Genomic DNA, 13,952 nt, shown 5'->3' with positions numbered 1-13,952 from the left:
TTGCCTGCTTGCCCGTTCATCCGCGCCTTTGTTTACAATAGAGCGTAATCATGTGTTACAAATACCCATAGCACAGCCCATGGGCCGTGTAACCCTAGCAGCCAGCAGGAGGCAGCTAGCAGCAGGCAACTTGGGGCGTCGCACCCACTTCAATGTCAGTTCGTGAATGCATAATGAGCCGGAGAGCTCCACGGAGCTCTCGATCTCTGTGTCCCCGCACTCCGGCCTCAAGTGCACTTTGCCGGAGACCCCGGGATTCCCGCCGGAATCGGGTAAACATCCCATCTCCGCGTCCAATGGCGCTCCAACTGGCGCTGCCATCGCAGGAAGCAACTGTCTTCGGGGTCACTTTGTTTATGCCATTTTCGATTGCAGGATAGACATTAAATGTGCATATCTGGGATGATCGTATGTGTACTTAGTTGCTGCAAGTATATTCAAAAGGGAATTGATGTCTCCACTGCCATTTAAAAAAAAATCAGAGATTTATACAACTTATTTTGTCAAACAAATTAAATAAGTTTATATTTATCCAATAAGCAAAATTCGAAAGGTGTGCTACATATTTATATTAATTTGTATACAAATGAAATGATTTTTTAAATCACTTTTTTACTTGATTATATATAACACCAATGTTCTTTTGATTTTCCCAGAATGAGTTAATATGTTCTTGATGATTTGGTAAGCGCATACTTTAGCTGCCGTATGTGAAAAATCATCAATTGGGCAATGCGAATCCCTGGTAACATATTGATGATGTTGAAATCCCATTAAATCTATGATGAGTTTTCTTTAGTTGGAAGGGGGGGCTGGCTTTTTCATCTCAAGACTTTGCATTTTTGCTTAATTCGTAGAGAACACTTGGCTCGGCACTCAGGCGCCTTAAGTATAATATTGAAGGACCGCACCAATTCCGATTCATTAAATACTTAAGTAGAAGCTCAAGTGCCAAAGCTTAAGTGTTCGGGCTATTATTGCAAAAATATATAAAAAGCAACAAAGTGCAGATCAAGTCTATATAAAATGTTTCATGGAAATTCCCATATGGCGCTTTTGTTGATGTTTTTTATGAAAGAACTTTTGAAAAGTGGCGTTACCTAAGATTAAATTATTTTCTATTGCCTTTCAAGTTAGAAGTTCTTTTTCGTCAGCTTTTCAACATTATGTTTTTATGTTTTTGATATACACTTAAGAGTTCAATTTTATGCTTATAATAAGATTGGATGAATACCTCATCTTAAACTAAAATTCATATTTCATACAAGGTGTTTTGAAAAGGCGTTTATTAATAATTTGTATTCCAAAAAACATTCGAAATATACTATCTATTTTATATATTCACTCTGCTTTTGACTCCTTTTCCGACTTATTGGTGCGATTCAAATATTTAACTTTTCGGAAAATCACATACAATACCAATAAAGGCGTTAAAGTAATTCCAATAATTATAGCTGCGACATCCAGTAAATAAAACTTGTACCAGGGAAGATGCACTCCCTCTGCCACCAAATGAGGAGCCCCCCGGTGTTCGATGACGTAATCAATCCAGTACATAGAAGTATTCATAGCGCTCAGAGGACGATCTCGAAACACTTTGGATGCCTTATCCACATTGGCTTTATACTTGGGATTCGAAAGCAGTTCATTGAGCGCAGATTCCAGCTGATCCTTGGAAATGGTGCGATAATCCATGCATATCCCATATTCTCGGCCGACTTAATGTTCACATTCTGATCGAAGTAGAAGGGCATTCCGAGCACTGGAACCGCGTGATGAACCGCCTCCTGCATTCCGAAGAGTCCTCCGTGGGCGATGAAAACCCTCACCTTCGGATGGGCCAATATATCGGCCTGAGGTAACCACTTTTCAACTTTCACATTTTCGGGGAGTTTCGGCATCTTGTCGGATTCGAACTTCCACAGGACTCGTTGTTTTAAACCGGCAAAAACCTCGAGGAACATATTCAGCTTTTCCGGTGGCATGTCAGCACTGCACACTTGAGATCCTATGAATTGAAAATATATACAAGGATTGGTATTAATTTGATGGCAATTTAATATAAATATATTTATAAATTAAAAGAAATGGATAAATATATAGAAAGGGTTACAAAAGGGCTGGCATAATTGTACCTATGATTTTTGCTATACTTTTCTTATATCGTTAGAAAAATTTTAACGAAATTAAAAATAAAAATAAAATTGATTGAAAGTTTTTCTCGGCTTAAAATCCATTTACCCCTTGAAGCAACTCATTTATAAACTTACCCAAACTGAAGTAGATTGCCCCGAACTCGGCGTCATCAAGGAAGCTCTTGATGTGTCCTGGCAGCGGGTTGGGTGGCAGGATGTGCAGTCCACCCACTGAAATCATGTTCGAGGTCATGGGCCTCTGAGATGTCAGCGGCATGTAGCTATTTAATAGTATCACTGAGATGTTCCGCTCCAACTGCCTGACCGTCGGAACCTGAGGCACTAGCTCCCCGAAATACTTTCTTATAATGGCATCCTGCGCCGGATAGTAGGACACCTCCCGAAGGAGATCTTCTGCAGTGGTAATCACCACATTCTCCAGTCGCTCCCACAAAGTCATTCTCTCCGTGATTGGTAAAAAAACATTTGGAACATACGACAACGGGTTTATGAAGCCAAAGATTTGGCTAAAGTAGTTGGCATAGGCGAAAGTTGCTATTGTTATGACTGGAATTTGGTAGAGATGCCCGAGCATCAGAGCTCCCTCGTTGAAGAACTGCTCCACCAGAAGGAGATCGTATTTATCCTTTTTATCATTAGCGTGAATTAGTTCCTGAACTTTTGAATAACCCAGAGCCAAATCGGTGGATTTGATGCCTATATGTTGGCCTAGTCTCATTTGGGTTAGCTTCGATAAGTCCACCATGTCCAATGCAGACTTAGTGTTCATCATGACAGAAACTGTTTATTATTATCAAATTAGTTTCCATATTGATAAATAATTAATCCAGCAAACTTACTATCTGACCAAGTGTCGTAATGGGGCAACAGAATTTCCCTGTAGTTTGGCCCCAGATTTTCCTTTGCCAATGAAAGTGGGGTAATGAAAGTAACCTCATGTCCACGACTCACCAGTTCCCTGATTATAGCATTTGTCATCATAAAATGGCTTCGTACTGGCAGGAAAAAAGGTGCCAGAATTCTTGCTCTATTTCCAAAACCAAAAAGGCCCAATAAAAGGAGCCTAATAGGAAATAACTGCAATTGAAAAATGAAAACATTTTAATAAATTTAAACCAATTAAGTCTAACTAGAATTGTAGTCAACACAAACCATTTTAATTAAGTCAAAATATTATATCTTAAGCACTTGCTAGTCGCGGAAACACTGAATTTCGAAATTTTGTAGACGAGGTCTTATATGTTATCTGAACTCTCTATTTTATTTACAAAAGATAAGAAGGCAGACATGCGTATCTCAAGATTCTTTTAACACTGCGTGATACCGAAATTCCAAATTCTGTCTTTTCTCCAAAAGGTAATTACCCTTTCCCTTAGATGAAGAAGGTGTATTTATGGACAAGTAATCTTTTCGGATGATAAGAGTTCATTCTGCTTAAAACGTTTTGAGATAAACTTCTGAATGAAATTGATAAAATCGGAATTCGCTTGTGCTTAAATGTATTGGTGATTGTTTTCACATTCAATAGCTGATAATCAATTTTTGCAAATCATCACGAGGTAGAAATATTTTGTAAGTATGAAAGATTACAAGAAAACAAAGAACCTTTAAAATGTAGTTTTTAATGCATTGCTTGAATTTTCGCGTATTATTTCCGTTTTGAAAACATGTAAAGGTTTTTCCTAAAAATGAGTGAAATGTATCCTGTTAGTTTCGGAATTTTCCTCTTTGAGTTTATGTTGTACTTCCCAAAGCGATCAAGTTAAACGATGGGAAATCGTAAATAAATCAAAGTCATTCGACTAAATTAAATATTTGCCTCCCGGTTGCCACCCACTCGTTCAGTGTGTTGAGTTATGGTCAAAAACTAAACGAGCTCATTGCCGATGTTTTCCCTCCAATGTAAACTGCTGAATCCCCCAGTCTTTCCGATGTTGTGTACATATTCGGCCATATTTACGAGTGCATGCATATAAATGGTTAAATTGCAATAAAACTCAACGCGCCAATTTGTAGGCAATTAAATTTTATGTTTGGACTGGAATTTCGGGGGATTCTGTGACGTTCGCCTGGATTTCTATATGGTTTCTGATTCCGATTCTTATTCCGTTTCTGAATCCGCATCGATCAGTCAATTTGGCAGCCATTCGCGGCGGACTTATTATTGTTTACTTTGTCATATTTAGCCAGTGTGTTTTTATTGTTCCGCGGGCCGCATTCGTACTCGTATTTAGATTGCCACTATTTGTTGCTGCATGCCAGCGCAGATACTTTGTTTATTGTCTCGGCCAGGCCAAATAAATGCAGCTTTTGCTGCTCTGCGGTGAATTTGGCATTTGGCGGGTGCTTGCTGCCACATCGATCGGTTTGGCCATAAACCTTGGCCGGTCATGTCTTCCCGGAAAGGGGCTCAAGTGGATGAAGTTGTTGCGAATTCCCTAATCGCCGGCTAATGCCCCATTGTTGGCAATCACTGCAACGATCTCAACGGCCAAATGCGGCCATAAGTTCCGCCGTCGAGTGTTCCATCAAAATCAAAGCTTTTAAGCCGCCGCCTGAAGTGTTTCGCCTGCGTTCTAATTTCTTTGCAGCCTCTGCAGCGAATGCGCAATTAGCCGCTATTACATTAATAATACGCGTACTTGGCTTCGCCCGGCCGAATGGTAATTGAAAAATCAGCTATTTCCAATATGGAAATCGGAACAGAAATGGAATTGAAAAGCGCACATTTGGCCAAAGTGAATCGTCCGTACTTAAGAGCTTAAAAGTGCGCATCTTGCCCCACTGCATCTGTATTTGTATCTGTATTTGCATCTGTATCTGTATCTGTATCTGGAGCAGTGTGCGATTCTGCATCTATCTTTGTATCTGCACTTGACAAAATTTACAAACATTGGGTGAAGGTTAAGTGCTTAGAATTTGGATCCCTTTGCATATTTTAAATAAGTGAAGATTTTCTCCTGAAGTTATTTGTTTAATTTAGAACCTAAAAATTTTAAATTTATTTTAATCGTTGTGAATTATTCAATAAAATTATTTCAATAAAAATTATGATTTATTAAATCAAATTTATTTCATTAATGCTAGTAAACTTTAATTTAGATTATCAAATCAAGTAATGGGACACCATCATTTGCCACTATGTATATGAACTGATATTTATAGGCTTAAACCTAAATAAAAATTTAAAATAAATTTTGTTCTTTAAAGGCGTTCTCTTCATATTTAGTTCTTTACATGTATGGATTGGCATTTATTTTTAAATGAGACTGCAACCTTCAGCTTGCGGCGACGCTAATATGCAACTGGAAACCTGTCTTGCTGGCGATGCACTGGCTCCATGATCACGTAATCATGCGTGTGGCATTGTTTACAAATCACGCCTTGTCGCCGCTCCCGACGAGACAGGACCTCAAGACCACTTGAGGATGTCGGCAGGACGGTGAGAAATGTGTGAACGCTGTCCTGGCTCCTCAGGGTCCAGATCCTCTGGCTGTTCTGGCCACTCAAGTGGCCGGTGGCTGGGAGTCGCTGCCAAGGTGGCTAATTGGGATCGCCACTCGAAGTCCGTCTAGACAGCTGTTCCGCGGTGGTCCTGCCACAAGTGGCTTGTTGTGATTGCCGCCGCGGGGCATTTGCGACACATTAGCTGACCACCGTTGGGAATTAAATGTCGGAGGGGCAGCGCCAAGGCGGAAAAACTGAAGGCGGCGGACCACACAGCAGACGCAAATAACCCAAAACCGTACTCCAAATAAGCAAAGCGCAGTGCAACAACAAACAATGATGCACTGGAGGAAAATATGGAACAGAATTCTCTGAATGATTCAAGGGTAAAGTTTCTAATGCGATTTATTATTGTTATTTATTTTAATTGAAATAATTGCAAAAGCAGGATAGTCCTTTTTTTAATTCAATGTTGCCATTAATAAACACATAACAGAATACTTTTTGAAAGATATAAATTCTGGCACACGAATGTTTGTATTTTCTTCATTTTCTTTCACTATTAGCAACAAGTTTTTTTGATAGATTCTAATAATATTCCCAAAATAAGCGACACAAATGTTAAAAATTCCTACACTTTTATTGTCAGTAAAACTGGTCTACGCAAAATAGCTTTTTAGTGATAAAAACTACTAATATGTTTGATTTGCAACTTAGATTTATTTATTGGTTTTCTTACTGTAGTCTACCAATATTTTAAAAAGGAATCGTTAAATAATTAAATGGTATATCGTTACAAAAATATTTATTTTTTATCTGATCGTTCAGAACTTTTCTTATATTTCAACGATTATTTCTGCGTGTATGCCACAATTACATTAAATGCATTCCCCCAGCATTTAATGTACTAGTGGAACTCCTCAGCTCAGTTCGGCTCCATTCATGCAACCTCATCCCCATCCCCATCCCCATCGCATCCAACCATACATATCCATCCCATCCATCCAAATCCATCCATCCATCAGGGCCATCAGGTGTGTGGTGGCGTTGGCTTTCTGGATGTGGATGTGAATCTGAATGTGAATGTGGATGTGGATGTTGCTCGGCCGCCGCCGTTAGAAGCGCAATTTGTTTACGCTACTTTGTGAGCAATAAAAGCACAGGCGGCCATGTGGGTGGTCCCACCTTGGTCTCCGGATTTATGCAGTCGCTGGCTATGGGATGGTAGTGCTGGGTGAACATAAAGATGGGATCGGAATGGGGATGGGTATGAAGATGGGGATGGGGTAGCAGCTCCCTTGCCGTGTGCTAATCACCAGCCGCTCTTCGGAGCTGTTCGTGTGGAATTAATCAGCGCATTGTTTGCGGATGCAGCAGGATGCGGCGGGTGACTCTAATCCGTGTGAGAACTAAATTGAGTCATAATTGAATTGATTTTCAGCGAAAGCGGCCACTTGCAAGTGTCGGAATCAAAGGGGCTTGGAACAGCCACTGCCACAGCTGAACAACTGGATAACTTGATAACCGAACAACTGAAGTGGCCGCCAAATTATTTGACATAATTGCAGCATAATGAAGCGCTATCTGCGCCTGGGAAAAAAGAGGGAGCAGCCACTCAAGTCGGGTGCTCAAGTACCCATTGAACTTTCATGGAGATTTGATGGCTGTTTCGGTAGTTTGTTGACCTCGAAGTTATGACCCCCAACTCGGAATGCATCCAATCTGAAATTGTTAATAACATCAGCAATATAAGTCAATAAAAGTCGCTAAAAGATCATTTCCAAGTGTCCTTTTAAAACAAGTTGTTAAATCCATATCAACAGATCAAGTCAGCAGTAGATACGTTTCTGAAATTTACAATCAAACTATTAAGTTGTGGACTGGTTTCTTGTTTAAAATGGGACATTACAGGTATGATAATTGTATAAACCGTTTCCAGATTGCGGTGCTTATGTGCGCCGACGGAAATTAAAAACGGATTATAAAGCAATATAAGTAAAATATAATAAACTCCAAAATCAACGATACTACATTTTGAAAAAAATAATCTAAATTTAAAAGATACCATCGGCACTACAAAAAACACTTTATTTTTTAACAATATTGAATGTGACATGTGAAAAATAATGTTTGAAAATTAATTTTTTTTAATGGGACACAGTAATGTTTCATCAAAATTACAATCATTTTTACTATTAATCAACAGACATGGTACCCTTTAAATGGAAACCAAAGCAAACTATTAGTAGTATGTATTTCAGATTAAGATCCTATATTCTATCCTATCTTAGGTGGATTTTTTGATATATATGGGTGTCCAAAAGCTGGCCAATAATCAAACTGTTTTTGGTGAGTGGTTCGAGGTAAAAGTAAAAGCACATCGAGTCTGGTTGCTTGATTGTATCGTTTTTGAATCTTATCAAGATCAACCAAACATATTCACGATAAGTTAATCAACATGTATGGATCTTGTGGGATATTGCTCTTTTGATGCATATAAAAGCACAGTCACGCTGAACATTCACTCATTCGCAGAAAAAGTTCCGAAATGGATTACAGCTGTTCCCTGCTCTGGCAGATAGTAATCCTGCTGAAAGTAGTGGGTCCCTCGGAGGAGGTCAACTACGAGTTGGTGCTGGAGGAGGAGCGAGTGTTCAGTGAGTGCATGGACAACCCGAGTGGCCACTTGGGCATGGAGGGGCTGTTCGACCTGACCAATCTGGACTTGCACATGGAAGAGGAGGGAATCCACGTGGAGGGAAACATAACCAGTGCGTGGGACATCCAGCCAACGGATCGCATCGAGGTGAATACTTCCCAGAAAGGCGACACTGTTTTCAAGTATTAAAGCAGAGTTTTCAGGGCCGACTAACAATCTTTTATTTGGATCGAGGCACTTGGCAGGCGACTGGCATAAGTGTTTTCTCCTACGATTTCTGCAAAGTTTTGTACGACGAAAAACAGTTTTGGTACAAAGCCTTCACCAAATATGTCATCAACAGTGACGAACTACAACAGAAGTGTGTTCACTACAAAGGGGTATTAGGCTTTTGCAATGAATTTTACTTTTTATGGTTCAATATCATTATTTTTCAGACTTTGTATTTAATGGAACCCTATCTCTTGAAAATGGTTTTCGGTGTAGGCGGGTTTCTCAATCCAGGACGACATCGTATTGTTTTTAACCTGCATGCGATCGATGAGAACAACGAGAAGCGACCAAATGCACTTTGCTTCGAGTTAAGGGGAGAGTTTTTTAAGACTTCCCTGCGTGCAATGTAAAATCTAAATTCCAGCTTTCACATTTAAATTATAATTACATTGGAAAAAAAGAAAAGAAGCTTAAACTTATTTCAAAAAAGCAATAAAGCAACAACAAACGTCGTTTCTGGTTTTTCTATAGTTAATCAAATAAAGTTTATTTTGTTTGTCAATCCTAAATCTGTAGTTTCTTTGGATAGAGTAGCAAACCCAACATAGCAGGCTTAAAATTATACATGCCAGATTCGGTTTGGCTCACTGTTCATTACAGATTTAGCATTCGCGGCGATAACTTTGAAAAACAAGAACAACTTAAGTGAATACAAAAAGAGTTGTGACATACACATGAGTAAATAAGTTCCTAGAGCGTTTGGGAAACGAGTTTTTAAAGAAAGTTACATTAGTCAATAGATTTGACAGGAAATTCTTAATTTTTGTGGATTGCTGACACAATATTTTTCGAGAGTTCTTTCGAAAGGACAACGAAATGGAGCCTGTTCGTCGCAAGCGAGAGGATTCGAGTGACGAGGACGACGGCGGAAGGTTCCGGAAGAGGACTGGCGAGGTGAAGCTGTGGTACGTGGAGAAGTTGATGCGGCGCCTGAGCCACCAGTGCGGCAACTCCACCGAGATGAAGCTGGGTTACCTGGTGCACCTGCTGCGGCACCTGCGACCGGAGCTCGAGGAGCACCTGCTGAGCTTCCTGGGGATCTGCGTGGGCGAGAGTCCTGGCCAGGCGAGTGTGTACGCCACCCTGGTGGGTCTGCTGAATGCGAGGAGCCTGGAACTCGGCTTCGAGATCGTGCACTTCATGGTGCGGAAGCTTCAGGAGTGCATAAACATGCGCGAGTGGTCCAAGAGCCGGGGAATAGTCCACTTCCTGGTGGATCTGTACCACTGCAAGGTGGTCACCTCTTCGTCCCTTTTGGACTTCCTCAACAGCTTCGTGCGGGAGTGCGAGGACCCGAGCGACCAGTACGATGTCCTGGACTCCGTTCCGCAGACTCGTCGCGACTGGCTGGCCACTTGTGTGCTCTCCGCACTGCCCCTCATCGGCCAGGAGCTGCAGCACAAGGAGGCCTTCGAGCGGCTGATGGTCACGCTGCAGATCTACGTGAAGAAGCGATGCGCTCTGGACTCCAACACGCTGGCCGTTTGGCGGGACACGGAGCACCTGGACCACTTGGAGCTGCTCTGGCACCAGGTGGACGTAATGCGGCAGGAGCAGTGGTCGGAGCCGGAGCACCAGCTGATCCCGCGACCCTATCTCGTGTTCGCCTTGAGTGGGGCCATTCCGCACCCGCTGCCTGTTTTCCAGGTGCCCGTCCACGAGCAGGGATGCCGCTATCCCCCGCTTCGAGCCACCTTTCGCCTCTTCTCGGATGAAATGAGCTGCAACTACCTGCCTCTGCCCTCCGCGTTCAGCATAGAGCGGTACTTGCTGGAGGCGCAGATCCAGGACCTGCTGTACACCCACCACCTGGACAAGGGCTTCTGTGCCGACAACCTGCTCTGCTACGCCGCCACGAAGCCCCACTTGGCGGTCCACCACTCGATCGTAGAGGTGATCCTGGGCGAGATGCTGCAGCTGCCGCAGTCGCAGTGGATCACCCTCAACTACGGAGCCATTCTGGTGGAGCTGCGCAAGCGGCAGCCGGACAAGATTCCCCAGATCCTGGTCCATGCCGCCGACATCCTCTTCGACCGACTGGACTCCATGAATGTGGCCGTCTTCGATCGGCTGGTCAACTGGCTGTCGCACCATTTGAGCAACTTCGGGTTCACCTGGCACTGGAAGAAGTGGGCCGACTGCCTCCCGCTTCCCGTCGATGTCAGTGCCAGCAGTCTGAGCCCAAAGGTGGTCTTCCTCAGGGAGCTCATTAAGAAGTGCATCAGGTGGGTAAAAACACTGCCAGGGAAATTAAGCAAAGATAAGGGTTGCAAAACTGTGTTTTAAGGAGAAAAAGCTCCATTTAAAAATAACTAACCAAGGCTAACATATGTGTTGGTTTACTTTTATTTTACATTGATTCTTTTATGCTTTATAGAAATACTTTATTTGTTTTAGTATTTTGTGTATCCGGCACGACAAACATCTCTCCAAACCCAGATTATCGTACCACCGAAGAATCGCTGAGATTCTGCCGGACAACCTGGCTGGCTTTCTGCCGCCACCCGCGCTTCCTCGCTTCAAGTACGTCGACCAGCTGCTCCCGGGTGCCAAGCTGTCCAAGGAGCTTCTGGAAGTGATGCGCACCAAGGACACCAGCCCAGAAGCCATCTCCGGAGTTATAAATGCATTCAATGGCATCGGGCCGCTGCTCAAGACCAACGTGTTCACGCAGAACTGCCTTCACTTGGGAGCCAAGTCGTTCAGTCACACATTTGCAATTATAACCAAATATCACTTGGTGTTCAAGGTAAGGTTAATTACTTCCATTCGCAGACAGTCTTCGATTTTAATACACCTCTCGGAAAAGCTATTCACTATTAATTGAATCTTGAAAAAATAATTGGTATAGAATAGTTTATATAATTTAGCTGTTCTTGGAGTTTTCTTTTAAGAAACATATGTCGAACATTGCACTTCTTAGCAGCTAATATTCAAATTCAATCTAATCCCAACATAATTCATATTATTATTAACTTAGGAATTGGCTGGCAACGATCCGGAGCAACAGCATGCGATCCTGAGCGCAATCTTCGAGGTTTGGGAGGACAGCGATCACCTGAAATTCGTGGTGAGTGAGAAGCTGCTCCGAAGGACGGTGCTGGAGTCCAGATGCATCGTGTCCTGGGTCTTCGGCCCGCTGATGCACAAGGAGCTCACCAAGATGTACATCTGGGAGCTGCTGCACTCCACGGTGCGTTGGGTGAAGCATCTCCAGAAGCAGAACGAGGTTGTGAGTGTGGATGATCCCAATGAAACCGATTATGCGGTCAGGGGCATCCTGCTGGACATCCTGCACCGCTTCGTAAAGGTCCTGTCCGCCGCTCCGCAGGGAAAGAAGGGGTCCGAGGAGGAGCTCTGGTTCCAATGGGTTCTCGGCAGGCTGCTGGAGACGCTTTTCATCTACGCGGAAGACTACAAGAGGATGGCCTGCAAGCTGATCAAAATCTCCGGGGAGACTGACCTCCGGGAAGACATCTCGAAAACTATCCAGAGCTTCCTGGCTCACGTTATTTAAAGTTGTAACTCCTTTATTATTTTATATTTTATTCTTCAATTGTTTCCATTTCGAGTAGTGGGTGTACAACACCAAAAGCCTAATTAACTTGTTCTTGATATATTATGTCTAATTTATATATAATAAATTTGGGCATTATTAAATGTACCTCTTATTGATTAATGCGGTTAATCAATTACTTAAATAAATGTGTACCTTATTAAAAAGAGATTATTTTGTAAAATTGTTTATAAGAAAATAATACGAAAAATGGAGAGGAATACAAAGAAAAGCAGTCGAAACCAAAGCTGAATATAGAATGTATTATTTATTCCCTCTTTATTATTTATTTCCCTCTTTAAAACAAAATAACAAATGTTTTAAAGCTCAATGGGACTACGATGTAGCTCTGCCTTACCGACAGAATACCACTGCTTCAAAGGAAGCAAACTGCTTTAACTTTACTACCGTTGCCATAGTATAACGCCACCTAGGAGTGGTTTTGAATTACTTTACGTTCCACAATGAGCGGATGTGTGGTTCGCGCATTGGATTACATTTTTAGGGTTGAGTCCCCACTTATCTTACGTTATAAGTGTGACCAGTTTGGGTGATTGCTAAGGTAAGGGCGCCAAATTTAAATGATCAAAGTAGGGAATTGTTTTGATAACTTTAAATAACAATCAATAAATAATCAAATGAAGAAATTGTTTTGATAACTTTCAGTACTTAACATTATACATATATACACATTTAATTAAAATAATTTTTATCGGGTATCCTAAACTAGCTATTCTTGCAACTATATTTATATAATAGTATATATAATATATTCTAATAGACTTCAGATCTAAGTTTTGAAGTTGTTTGCGTTAATTTTAAATGAGGCCGTAAAATTACGTAAGATGTTAAAGATTTTCTAATCGAAACAATAATATCAGATATCCGCTGGTAAAACTGATGTTTTCTCGGCACGCGAGTTAAATATTGATAAGATAAGAATCTCTAATTAAGATGCTCTTGTACAGATTTTAATCTTGAGCGTGAAAAATATCAATTTCGGCCGTTAGAGCCTATGTAACAATAACTGTTTGCCTTATAAAAGTGGGGACCCCTCAAGCACGATATTCATTCCGAAAAAAGTCGAAACATGTTTCGCAAATCAGTTTTATTTTGCCTCACCTTGATCCTGCTTCAAGTGGCAGACCTGACATTCGGATTAAATTACATTTTTGTGCCTGAGACGGATGAATTGTTTAGTAAGTGCGAGGAAAGACCAGAATACGGCTACATGGACATCCTGGCGGATCTTTCGGCCCTCAGCCGAATAGGGAGTAATGGTGGAACAAATATATCGGGGAACATAACCATGAAATGGGACGTCCAGCCATTAGATCGTGTTGCGGTGAGCATTTAAGTTCCTTTAGCTATCAGCATTATAAAGACCCATTCATTCTCGTTTCAGGTCGAAGTTGGAATATTAAAGTTTGAGAAAGGCGCTTGGAAGCCAACAATTTTAAAAGGTTCTGATAGAGACTTCTGCAAATCCTTCTACGACAAGAACACTATCTATTATCCTTATTCGACTGAACACGTGGTCAACAAAGAGCAAGTAAAGGATAAATGCATTAACATCCCAGGAGTAAGGCAGTTTTGTGCGAGAATTTATTGTCCCAACTAATTATCCTTACTTTTTAGACAGTTCTAGTGGTGGAACCCTTTTATCAAAAAATTGTGCTGAGTTACGCCCTGCCTCTAAGTCCGGGGCTCCACAAGGCCTATGTCATTTTTTCTGCCTTCGACAAAGCTGGAGTAAAACGTCCTAATGAAGTGTGCTTGCAAATCGTTGGCAACATTGTAAATGAATGATGATAAAATTTCAGAAAATAATTCATTTGGTAATTATTTGTATCTGTGAAAT

The 13,952-nt window shown here is 41.5% G+C and overlaps 4 protein-coding genes across 5 annotated transcripts; 3 read left to right on the top strand and 1 right to left on the bottom strand.

Annotated features, from left to right (window-relative positions):
- Positions 1-1,269: 1,269 nt before the first annotated feature.
- LOC108098476 (UDP-glycosyltransferase UGT5) lies at positions 1,270-3,378 on the bottom strand. The gene is given in 5 exon segments (XM_017201386.1): positions 1,270-1,694; positions 1,697-2,008; positions 2,271-2,936; positions 2,996-3,233; positions 3,309-3,378. Coding segments are annotated over 5 exon segments (1,572 nt in total). The 5' UTR covers positions 3,312-3,378; the 3' UTR covers positions 1,270-1,341.
- A 4,487-nt stretch (positions 3,379-7,865) lies between these two features.
- On the top strand, positions 7,866-8,987 carry LOC108098498. The gene is made up of 4 exons (XM_017201417.2): positions 7,866-7,952; positions 8,139-8,409; positions 8,466-8,642; positions 8,700-8,987. The coding sequence occupies exons 2-4, from the start codon at positions 8,152-8,154 to the stop codon at positions 8,883-8,885; spliced, it is 621 nt and encodes a 206-aa protein (XP_017056906.1). The 5' UTR covers positions 7,866-7,952; positions 8,139-8,151; the 3' UTR covers positions 8,886-8,987.
- Positions 8,988-9,148: 161 nt separating this feature from the next.
- LOC108098649 (nuclear cap-binding protein subunit 1) lies at positions 9,149-12,214 on the top strand. 2 transcript variants are annotated; one of them, XM_017201725.1, is made up of 3 exons: positions 9,149-10,760; positions 10,975-11,284; positions 11,516-12,214. In XM_017201725.1, the coding sequence occupies exons 1-3, from the start codon at positions 9,352-9,354 to the stop codon at positions 12,050-12,052; spliced, it is 2,256 nt and encodes a 751-aa protein (XP_017057214.1). In that variant the 5' UTR covers positions 9,149-9,351; the 3' UTR covers positions 12,053-12,214. The 2 variants fall into 2 exon arrangements, with proteins under 2 accessions (XP_017057214.1, XP_017057213.1); XM_017201724.1 differs by having other exon boundaries at positions 10,933-11,284.
- Positions 12,215-13,136: 922 nt separating this feature from the next.
- Positions 13,137-13,942, top strand: LOC108098495. The gene is made up of 3 exons (XM_017201415.1): positions 13,137-13,436; positions 13,497-13,673; positions 13,730-13,942. The coding sequence occupies exons 1-3, from the start codon at positions 13,182-13,184 to the stop codon at positions 13,898-13,900; spliced, it is 603 nt and encodes a 200-aa protein (XP_017056904.1). The 5' UTR covers positions 13,137-13,181; the 3' UTR covers positions 13,901-13,942.
- The last annotated feature ends 10 nt before the right edge of the window (positions 13,943-13,952 follow it).

This window comes from Drosophila ficusphila, unplaced genomic scaffold (genome assembly GCF_018152265.1).
Source record: "Drosophila ficusphila isolate 14025-0441.05 unplaced genomic scaffold, ASM1815226v1 contig_791, whole genome shotgun sequence".
Classification (NCBI taxonomy): domain Eukaryota; kingdom Metazoa; phylum Arthropoda; class Insecta; order Diptera; family Drosophilidae; genus Drosophila; species Drosophila ficusphila.
This window is presented reverse-complemented; position numbering and strand designations above follow the sequence as displayed.